Source organism: Carassius auratus, chromosome 10, assembly GCF_003368295.1.
Source record: "Carassius auratus strain Wakin chromosome 10, ASM336829v1, whole genome shotgun sequence".
NCBI classification, from domain to species: Eukaryota; Metazoa; Chordata; class Actinopteri; order Cypriniformes; family Cyprinidae; genus Carassius; species Carassius auratus.
The window spans coordinates 15,943,540-15,955,654 of NC_039252.1; the positions used below are offsets into that span (position 1 = coordinate 15,943,540).

The 12,115-nt window shown below is 39.8% G+C and overlaps 1 protein-coding gene across 1 annotated transcript; it reads right to left on the bottom strand.

Annotated features, from left to right (window-relative positions):
- Window positions 1-3,701: 3,701 nt before the first annotated feature.
- On the bottom strand, window positions 3,702-7,627 carry LOC113110063 (APC membrane recruitment protein 2-like). The gene has a single exon (XM_026274069.1). The coding sequence runs from the start codon at window positions 6,863-6,865 to the stop codon at window positions 4,364-4,366; it is 2,502 nt and encodes an 833-aa protein (XP_026129854.1). The 5' UTR covers window positions 6,866-7,627; the 3' UTR covers window positions 3,702-4,363.
- Between the last annotated feature and the right edge of the window lie 4,488 nt (window positions 7,628-12,115).

A 12,115-nucleotide genomic window follows, 5' to 3' on the forward strand; every position in this document is an offset into this window, starting at 1 on the left:
TGCTAAAGTCGCCATCACCTGCTTATAATTGAAGTGGCATTTAATAGACAGAGCCGTAGATCGCTGACAAGCTACGCAATTTCATTCGAGGCGTTCTCGATAATGAAGACGATATTGCGTAGCTTGTCAGCGCATGATCATATCGCATGATCATATCGTTAGATATATCGCCCAGCCCTAGTAACTAGCCATTTTTTGGACGGTAACTGTAATATTATTACTTAAATTTTATTAGTAATTAGTTACACTAATAGTTACTAGTAAAAGTATTATTACTGCAATGTGTTACTAGTAACTAGTTACTGCCCAACACTGTTCTCAAGTGCTTTTGCTTCAGGAACCTGATTTTCAGACACGCAGATTTTGACTTCAATAACACGATATGGGATGTGTTTTTCATAAGCTTTTTTGTTTTACCATCCAAATGATGTACTGTTTTAAGGGTAATTTCATTTAATTTGCATTGCTTTTCCCATGCCTTCATACCAGTTAAGAACCACTGATCTTTGAAGACCAAATCCTTCATCATTGTTTTCACTTAGTCTCATTTAAATCACGCCATCGTTTCTGGCAAACACTTACACATTTTCACCAACACTTTAGGCTGTGAAATGAATTACTTTTAGTTTGCCAGCCGGTAGATCAATGCTGAAGTGCACTTTGCGACTAAACCATTTATAGCTATTCTTTTTCAGCTTTCATTCAGTAAACAAAACGGTACACTACAGGATAAGCACAGCAAAGCATTATATTTAAAATATATCTTTTATATTTTGCGTTTATCAGTATTTTCTTAAAACCATTCAGTGTTTTTTAAATGAAAGCAATATTCTTATTGTAAGCATGTTTTGAGATCATTAAAAATGTGAACCATAATAAAATCATGTATGAGTTAAGCTAATGCATTTTTTCAGTTGTCTGTATTGTGAAAATTATGACTGATTATTGGTTTTCAATGTTTAGCTTAATGTTGGTTTATATTTGTTCTTAGCTGCAGAACATGGCTGCAAAATGAGACATGCAGGCCCTGAAACATGAACACCTTTCGCTCGCACCCTCTCACCTCCCATCCACCCAAAAACAAGCGTGATTCAATTAATTCATTTCAGCCGGTATGTTCAATACAGTCCATCTGTCGCATATACTACATGCTATGTTCATTTTGGACAGATAAATCGTATTACATGTGTAATGTGAGAGTCCATTTTAGCACTCCTTGCCTCCTCACCACACCCCTCCTCTTCGTGGCCCCCCATTGGCTGACCTATTGAGGTTGCCATAGCAACATTTTTTTTTTTCTTCCAGTGGATAATTAGCCAAACATCTCCTAACAGAGAACATCTTTTCACCGGGGGTGTTTATATACACCGATAGGGAATAAGACACAAGCGTTCTGTTGTCATGACCTGTTTTAAACTATCAGGAGAGTTTATGACAATCCATTTTGATCATAATGGTGCATTTGTTCTGCAGAAGTAACATAAGCCCAAGGGTATTTAATATCAGGAAACAGTTTACATCTTTGTCAAGTCTTTTTAAGTCTTTGCTTTCAGACCTCATGTTTCAAAACAAGTCTCACAAAGCCATTATAGTGTTAAGCTCATGTTTGGAAGCACATAATCTAAAAGCACATTCAGATGATATTAGATCACTTTTTAATCCTATTCGTTGTGACCTCATCTGCTGCATTAAACAGTTGTGTTTGTCTGCACGTGTAATTGTGAATATGGCTAGCTAGTCTGCCATCATTTAATGCCATCTGCTTTAGGGGAGGATCGCCTCTGGTTAAGTCTTGCTTGGCTATATTATATTCCATTAGATTTAGACAACACTGTGTAACTAAGGCTCAAAATAGGCATGATTTATCTCCCTGCACTGTTCAATCATATTCATTTGCCCCCCTAGATCAGGCTACAGGCTGTGTTTGACATTTTTTGTTTAAATGATTCACGTCAAATTTTGTAATTGAGGCTATGCGATCATCATGTCATCGCAGTGTTTGGTGCAGCACATGCAACAGACGAGTTAGTGCGTAAGGCTTTCATCTTTCATCGACTCCAGGGGGTGGCAGATCCATAAGCAAAGGATGGTTTCCATTAACAGTGGGCTGCTCTTTGACTAATCACCCTGTGAAGTGGTGAAGTCCTCGTGTTTTTCCAGTTAAACAATCCCACTGCCCTGGGCTCTGATTTGGACAACAGAGCCTTGTTTGTGCTGTGTCTCTGTGAGGAGATTTGTCTGTAAATATCAATCCTTTGTTTTTCTTTTTCCTTGTGGGAAAACTGCAACCCCCCTCTACCTCTGTTCCCCCCGTGATGGATATCAATGCCTGAATCTCATCACTATAAACATAAGTTACTGTTAACAGGATTACAATACTAGGAGTTAAAATGGCTGTAGCTGAAAATGGAAGAATGTTAGAAAACGAGATCCCTGCGCACTGCTTTTAGCATTTCTTGCTAGGTCACGACCATCAAAAAGCACAGCTGTGATGGAACCGAAAAGGCTTTCTTTTTTCCGACCCTCCCCTTCCTTGTTCTCTCTCTCCATCTGTACCACAATCCCTCTATGTCTCATTCTCTCTCTGTGCACCACTGTTCCTCCATTTTAGCTTTCATTCAGCATTCATTATATTTTATATATGTTGATGATGATCTAGATCCTCCCGCATTTAAATATCTGTGTCTCCTCGTGGACAACGTAGCCCTTTAGAAATGTTTCATTTGCATGCAGCAGCTGCATGGTTGCGTGGCGGGAATTCTATAGCATCTTCGCTTACAGCTCACTGACCAGGGAATGCTGACATTCATGAGGTTTGCTATTCAGGTCAGTGGGTTTTTCAAAACAGCATGGCACTGTAGAGGAACCTGGGGGCTGGGGGGGCTGGGTCTTAATAGTGGACAGCTCTGTAGGGTTCCACTCCTACTGTCTGTCCTCGAACCAAAGAGTAACACGCTTACATAATGTCACTACAGAGGACATAGTCAGTCTCTCACAACCTAATTCTGTCCTATGCAATCCATTCCCATATCATAAAGCAACCTGCAACAGTTCAATGTATTATCACATTTTATTGATTAAATAGGAAACATTGTGACATTAAGATAATCACAACCACTCATTCACATACACACAGTCATACACACAAAAATAGTCCTCTGTTAAACATGTGCATGTGATGGCAACTTCAAAAAACGAAAAAGATAAACATCACTGTCATCCATGAAAGTCTTAGCTTACCTATAACACCAACTGCCTGTGAAACATCACCTCTACTGTCCATAGCCGTCTTTAACGCAGTCTCACACAATGTTCAGTGCAGGCAGGAAAAAATAAAATAAAATCCACAGTTAGATCCATATGCCTCATGGTTCTTTGATTGACGTTATATACATTTGTTACAGCTGACAGGCTCTGTGTGACTTAACACAGTGTTTTAAAAAAACTATGAGAAAAGGACATTGGTGGGGAGAGGAAAGGGAGCGAGATGGCTCATCTGGTTGAAAAAGTAGGGCATGCGTTCTGCTACATACATTCAAAAGATACCGTGGAATATCCTGTCTTGGCATGAACTGTACAGGTAAGAGATTCTGTTTGTTTGCATACAATACAAGGGAGCTGCAAAAAGACTAACATTGATCCACAAAGTTCACTTGAAAATGAAAAGACTGGAAAAAGACACCAGACAAAAACATCTTAAAAAGAAGTCCAAGTAACAAATGCTACGAATATCCCTCCATTGCTCTGTAAGAAAACTTTTTTTATTCCTGTGTGGCAAGTAGGATTATAAGAAAAAAGCACCTTTGTGATGATACTGGGCTCCTCTGGTGTTGTAGACCTGGATAAAAAAACCACAAGACTCAGTGTTGTATTGATTGTTTCTTCTCTGAGGCTTTTGATTACCACAAAAGACCATTACAGACTATTAAGATGCTGGAGATAACGGATGGATACATTGCTTGTTTCTTCAGAGAAGGTCTACATGGCTTTGGATTCCAGGTGAGGGCTCTTGTGCTTTAGTGCCTGCCATTTAATTTGCATGTTTGGTTGCCATAGGGATCACTTAGACAGGGCCTGTGTGTGTGTGCTGTCTGTTCCTGTTTGCACACAGAGTTGAATCCACAGCATCAGTCTGTTCAAGAGTTATGTGAATAAAAACACACAGCTGATAAAAGAATTGTGTGATTGACACCAGTGTGTAAATTAGTTCAAATAATGGTAACAATCCAGTTGTTCTTGTGCTGCAAAAAAGGTGTAAACCAGGCGCAGTGATGCCTGATTGAATATCAAAAAGTAAATCTTGAGAAAACTGTTGCCTGTGGAATGTTCCAGGATTTCGCCAGAGACAGAATTGGTATTTCAATTATTTTCGGGTGATGGCAGCTGTAGCTGTTGGTGCAGGCTTATTGCTGGTCCGACGAACGGGCATTTTGGACACCGGTATCTTAGAACGTGTAGTTTCTGTCCTCCCCTGTACTGAATGATAGGTCGCAGTAGATCCATGTTTGATTGGGATCTTGGACTCCCGGGTTAAGCTTGTGGCACCAGCTGCAGGACGTGCTGATGTCTGGAAACCAAGTTTTCCATCAAAAATGTCTTCTTGGTTTGGGGTGATAGCCCCTGATTCTGTGGAGACATCACTAAGGGCCTCCTTGCTGCTGCTTTCCCGTGAGAGAGTGAATGGGCTCTCCTCTTCATGTACTGGTGTTGGTAGATTGGAGTGGTCCTCATCTCCATTGGGCTGGGAATCTCTATGATGCAGCTTAGGTCTGCCTCCCCCACTAACAGGGATCTTACTCAGAGTTGCAGGCCTCACTGCTGGGCCCCTTTTCACTGCCTTGGTGATGCTTTGAGTAGACACTGAGTCTCTATTGTCAGTTCCTTCTTGTCTTACCAGGTCCTCCCTTAAATCTCTCCTGGAATCATCATCTGATCTTTTTGAAGAAATGAATGATGGAGTAATACCAGACGGAGACTTCAGGACTGGAACTTGTGGTGCAGAGGTAACTGTGGGTGATTTTGCGGTGACAAAAGAAGAGATAAGAACATGGGGTTTAGCTACAGGTGCAGATGGCTCAGAGATGGAGGTTTTCCTTACAGATGCTGTGCCAGATTGGGTATTCGATTTTGAATTTTGTCCTGTGGGTTGTTTAGTCTCAAGCTTGGCAATAGGAGCAGTGTTTCGGCTTGTCGATAATCCAAATGTTGTTACAAGTTTTGGTCTTGGTGTTGGTGCAGGGGCTGGGGTAGGTTTACCAAAAGGTGGTGGATAAGGGGTGTATTTGGTTGCAGAGGTAGACGTAGTATGTTTGGATTCATGGGTAATGCTTGGAGTGGGTTTTGTTGCAGGAGCTGGGGCTTGGGTAGGTTTAGGTACAGGGGTTGGGGCAGGTTCAGTTTTAGGAATTGCAACAGGTTCAGGGGTAAAACTAATTGTGGGTGAGGTTTCAGAAGGAGGTGTTGAGATAGACAGAGGAATGGGTGTAAAGCTTGGCATAGGTTTGATCATTGTGGGGCTAGCTATTGCGTCAGGCTTGATTTCAGGGCTGGATTGAGGGGACAGGGCAGGTTTAGCTGGGGAAGTGGTAGATTTGGTTGAAGGGCTTGATATAGGATGTGTAAAGGAGGCCGATGTAGGGGTTGGGGTAACTGGAGTAGCTGTTGCAGTTGCCGTGGCTTGAGGTGTTTGTATAGGTGTTGGGGTAGTTTGGGTTATAGGCATAAATGATGGCATAGGGGTGGGTTTGGAGAGAGGGCTGGATGTCGGGGTAGGGATAAAAGGGCCAGTAGGCGTAGACGGTGACATTTTGGTCACCGGAGAGGATGTTGAGGTAACTGCATGTTTTGTCAAAGGGCTGGGAATAGGCTTGGTGGTGGTAGGCGACGGGGTGGGTTTGGTTGATAAAGTAGGGGAAGGTTTGGAGGAGATGTTTGGGCTGAGAGTAGAAGTGGGGGAAGGGCTGGGCTTTGATCTGGTAGAAGTCGTAGAAGATGAAGTCTTCTCTGAATTATCCACTTTCAATGTGCTAGGTGCTCCCTCCATTCGACTGCTTGCTTTGACCCATTCTGCCTCTACATCTGCTACAATATCTCCACATGCTGTCAGTGAATCAAAGCTTAAAATTGATGAGATATCTCCAAGCAGTGTGCTCAAGCGTTCATTTGCTGGAGGTTTGCTTGCCCCGCTCACCTTTGCAGAAACTTCAGATGACGTTGGGCCCTCCTGTGGCGTAGGCTTTTCCTCCGTCCCCTCCACAGAGCGAGGTGGAGGCCCAGGTGTCAGCGTGAGACTCTCCTTTATGATCTCAACACTGTTGGAGCGAGAAGCTAGAAGGGGAGGGCCAGGTTCAGCTTCCTCATCATCATCTTTCTCCTTACCACGCCAGCGCACTGTACCAAACAATCCCTTCAGGCCCTTCCGTTGCCGCCCGGGCCTCTGAGACTCAGTCTGAGCTTGCCTTTCTCCCGTAAGTCCACGTCTGCCTTTGCGAAGCATATTTAGGAAGCTCAGAGACTTAGCAGAGGTGAGAGAAGAGATGGACTGCCTCGTAGGAGTAGTTCCTGAATTCATGTTCTCACCTGTGAACTCCTCCATTGGAGCATCATCCTGTTGACTTTCATCCTCTTGGTCAAGATCCACCTGCTCTGCCTCTGCTTCTGGGGCAGTAGGCTCATTTAATCCTTCCACGGTTTTGCTCCTTGATGGCGGTGATTTAGGTCCATCTCCTTTCCCACGTATGGAGAAGATGCTAGCGACACTGCTCCCAGGTTTCCGCTTGCTGAACAGTTTAAAGGCTTTTCTGATTTTACCTGGAGGCTGAGGGTCACATGGTGGTGGTTCACAGCTCTCAGACTGTGCATCCATATTCCAGCTCCACTGCAGTGTGTCTTTACCTTCGTCTCGGTGTCTCGGTCTATGCTCACACGCTCTCTCTTTGTAACCTCACACTCAGATGAATGAAATACAACTCTAAATAAAATAAATAAATTACCTTTTCCCTTTTATATCTCTGTAGACTGTTTTTGCTAGCAATGTGCATCTATCTCCGTCTCCACTCTCTTTCCCTCTTTTTTTAAGCGCTCCCTCTTTCTCTCTCTGCTGTTCCTCCCTCCTTAGCCTCCGCCCTCCCTCTCCCTCTCTTTCTCTCTGCTCCTCTCCTCTGGCTGCTCCAGCTGGTCACCATGGCAACTGAGGGTCTAAGCAGCTTTCGTCAGCAATGGAGCGGAGCCAGGGGCTGTCATCATCCTACCCTCTTTCCTCCTTTCTCTCTCCCTATCCACTCCCTGTTTTCATCCAGTGTGTTCCCATCCCTCACATTTCAGTTACTCATCCAGATTTATCCCTCCTATTCGTGACCGAGTTCTCCTCATATCAGCATCACTGCTGCAAATGGAACAAAGGACAACACGGGCAGCAACTGGCTTTGTTTACGGCATCCCTGCTGGGATAGATTTACAAACAAGCCACTCAAAATATCAATCTGATTGGAATGTTACCACTCCAAGCCTGTGTATTGAATTTCCGTTTATCAGAGGGAGGATATATTGAAGGGGTGTTGAAATGTTGAAATTATTAAAGCTATGATTTGAATTAATTGTTGTTAGTCAAGTCTATTTCCTTCACTTTCCCCATTTCTTATCATCTAACATGTCTTTCTCTAACAATTTTCCTTCTCTCATTCTGCCCCTCCCAATCAACCACCCACAATCCACCCCCCCCCCCCGACACACACACACACACACACACACACACACACACAGATAATTCCTGTAGGACATAAGTACATGCTCTACATTATGTGCTTGGAGCCCCTCCTATTGCTAAGCTGTGTCACACTTATTTCTCTAGGGTTTTATTGACACAAGGATTCCAGTCATTAGAACTCATTTTTATCAACATGCCCTACGTCATGAATCTGACCCATCTTTCCCTTCCAGTATCCCCATCTCTGCATCTTGATGCCTCTTGCTGTCTTTTATAATCAGCCCATTCTTCAAAGTATTTCTCTCTCCCCATTTGTCTCTTTTTTTTCCATTTGTGTATGAGATTACATATCGCACCCATCTCTCTTTTTTTGCACATCTATTGATGTATATCATGAGTTTTCAGCTAAGTGGATTTTATATGCACATTACAAATAGATACATAAAGTATATGTTGCATAATTCTAGAATAAAGAAGTGTTAAACTTTCAGAAAATCAGAAATACGTTACTCATTAAGCAGAAATTAAGACATTTAACAGAAGCTTTTACTTTTACAAATGATGACAATGGAATATGAAAATGGAGAAAAAAGATACTTGATTTTAGTCAGATTTCACTGGCACCAGGTGAGCATTAACTGTCATTGGTTTCCCCTGGAAAGTAGTTAGGTGTATGACACTTGGTCTGCTTCTGTATATGTACATCTACTTTTCTGTCCTTATCTGCTCAGTATTTTCTCTCTTTTAAAACAGGCCACTTTCCTCCTTCCTTCACACCGTCACAACAAAACAATGAATGCTTTCATTGGGGCTCACTAAACAGGGGCAAATCGCCAGACAGAACAACACATTTCTTTGTGCTGAGACACAAATACACAAAGTTATGAAAAAAAAAGACTGATAGGCTAGAACAAAAGCTAGAAGAGATAAACCACACACAAATGTGCCACCTAATTGAATAATCTTCTCAAAACATTTGTCAATTCAGTTTTTTTTACTATTAGAGGAGCATCAAAAATCATATCATGAATCATCTTGTGACGTACATCAGAGTGAAACAGATTTCAGGTAAGAGAAATCTGAAATAGATTAAGTAAAAAAAAAAAATAGAATTGAGACTTGGTTCTATTGTTTGTTGTTTGGATGAAAGCAGATCTAAATTACATGGTTTAAGTGAACAAAAATGAATAGAGAAGTCTGGCATATGTTACAAGGGAGAAGTCATTTTGTTTTTTTACTGGAAGATACAGTTATACATTTTTTCGTGGAATAGTTTACCCAAAAATGAAAAATTGCTGAAAATTTAGTCACTTCCCAAGGCCATCCAAGATGTAGATGAGTTTGTTCGTTCATCAGAACATGAAATTTAACATTATATCACATGCTAACCAATTGATCCTCTGCAGTGAATGGGTGCCATCAGAATGAGAGCATACAGCTAATTACATCATCAGAATAATCCACAAGTAAACAGTACTTGATCTGTGCATATTTTACTTCTGATTCAGATACGGATAAGGTAACTTTTTCACTGGTCCTGGAGAAAGCAATATTTTATGGATAGAAGACACGTATTTTAGTTGAAAACAATGGTTTGAAGTTAAAAATAAATAACGTAATGAATGTTACATGCAGCTTTTCCATTGGACAAGGCATTGAGTGATGGACTAAAGTCATACTCGTATCAGATGTCTGAATTCTTGTTCTGACGGCACCCATTCACTGCAGAGGATCAACTGGCGACGATCATTTTTGGGTGAACTATGCATTCAATAAAAACTATGTCAATGGATGAATTGTCCACAATAAAATAAAAAATTTGCATTTACATTTTGTTTTCAGTTCATGCCGACTTTAATGTAACAGCACGTGACTGCTGTGCTCCATTGACTTTACAAAAATTTTATCAGTAGCCTATATAAAAACAGCATGGTCATCCAATGCAAGAAGACTAATTTAGATAAATGAGAATTTCGGGAATTTTTCAGAGTGAGTTTAACTGTCATAAAAAGGCCCAAGCATGAGGTATAGTTTGTGTAAGCACGTTTTGCTTAATTTATAGCTAGAAACTACTGATATATCAGTCAGGTGTGTCATAAGAGGCTCAAGACTGTTTTTATTTGTATCATTTGAAATTAATCTCTCCTGATTATAACTGATTAAAAACTCGTTATATCAATATTTAAAGCGCAGAGCACAAAAACAGTGATTATGTCTGGTGTGTGTGAGAGAGTATTTTATCAAGAGCAAGAGTTCTAAATCGGGCTCAGCACAAGATCTACTTATCACACGTGAACAGACAATTTGTTCTTTGTTCCATGTTTAGTTGGTCCTCCGACGAACTCACTTCTGAACCTACTGAGGAGAAGAGCAGAGATGGAGAGAGAGGACCAGAGGGGTCTGTTCTCTACTACAGAATAGCGAAATGAAACACATCTGGCAACGATACTGCAGTTCCCCTGCAGAACAGGGCACAGGGATTGAACACGAATCTAATAAAGCTTACAAATAAACCGACTTACCATCCAGCCCACCAAGCCAGCAAACTATCTGACAATAAATCAATTTATGCTCAAATGCAAAGTAGCACATTAATAAAAGTGACGTTTGGGACGTCTAACTAATTTAATTAGAGTAAACCTAGCTGGATGATTCAAATCCATCCAGGCTGTAATATATAATGTGTTCTTTTTTTGTCCATGGCTCAAGTCCTCTCACCTCTTCACTGCAAGGTTGCCAGGCTTTCACAACACAACCCGCCCAATCGCTACACAAAACTAGCCAAAAACTAGCCCGATTGCATTTGGACGGCGACTGCCCGTTAAAAATCGCGTTCTGTGGGGGTAAAATACACGTTTTGGCGGGGTTTCCCTGGTAACATTCACACTTCAATGGTAAAATATCACGTTATCGTGATCTCTTTATCCCGCAGCAGCACCCGCAATAAAGTAGCCCAATTCCGCGGGAAAATCGCAGTCTTGGCAACGCTGCTACACTGTCTCAGTGGCAGACCAACAATGACGCTTAAACTACCGCGCTGCTTCCCTCTGCTGACGTAATGCAGAATTGCTAGTGAAATATTAAAAAAATATTCTTCTGTTTCTTATTTTATTTCACATTCTCATAAAAATATAAGTTTTAAAAGTGATAGATCATAGATTAATGAAACAACACCAGACTGTAACATTGATGACATATGTAAATCAACTAAATAAAAGTGGAAAAAAATAAAAGTATTAGTAACTTTCAATATGGTGCGCACATTTAAACAGCAGTAATTACCTTGACTTGGTTTGACTTAAAACATGCGGTAAAAATAATTAATACAATATTTACTGAAGTATATTTCAAAATATATTATGTAGATGAAGAAATATATTTCATCCATTTTTGTTTATTTTTGATAATATATTAAAACATCTATTTTTAGTGTATTTAAAAATGTTTCGACTTTTCTATTTTTCAGTTTAACAAAATGCATTCACATACAGCCTATATTTAACATCGGAAGCACTTACCTGTGAACATCAGTTTCCTTCTAAATATACAAATATATAAAATTGAATAAAAAATAAATATTTTACACACACCGGGCAAAAGTTTGGGATCAGTAAGACTTTTTCTTATGTCTTTTTGCATGTCTTTTTTAAAGAAGTCTCTTATAATCATAAAGGCTGCATTTATTTGACCAAAAATACAGAAAAGGGTTTCTTTTTTAATATCCTTTAAAATATAATTTATTTATGTGATGCAAAGCTGAATTTCCATCAACCATTACTTTATGAAGTGTCACATGATCCTTAAGAAATCATTTTAATATGCTGATTTATTATTAGAATTATCGATGTTGGCAACAGTTTTTTTTGTGATTCTTTAATGAATAAAAAGTCAAAAAGAACAGCATTAGTTCAAAATATAAATCTTTTCTAACAATATAAATCTTTGCTATCATTTCTTAACATTTTAACACATCCTTGCTGCATAAAAGTTTTAATTTCTTTCAAAAAAAGAAAGAATAAAAATTGACTGACCCCAAACTCTTGAACTAAAGAGTGTATTGTTAGAAAAGATTTCTATTTTAAATAAATGCCCTTCTTTTTAACTTTTTATTCATCAAAGAATCGTGAAAAAAATATCACAGGTTTCCAGCACTGATAATAAATCAGTATATTAGAATGATTTCTGAAGGATCATGTGACACTGAAGATTAGAATAATGATGTTGAAAATTCAGCTTGGCATCACAGGAATAAATTACATTTGAATATATATTAAAATAGAAAAAATGTATTTTACATCATAATAATGTTTCACAATATTACATTTCCCCCTGTATTTGTGATCAAATAAATGCAGCCTTGATGAGCACAAGAAATTCCTGTTAAAAACATTAAAAAATTATGTATGAATG

Excerpts from the sequence above, each read along its gene's own strand:
- LOC113110063 (XM_026274069.1), bottom strand. The coding sequence starts at position 6,865 with ATGGATGCACAGTCTGAGAGCTGTGAACCACCACCATGTGACCCTCAG.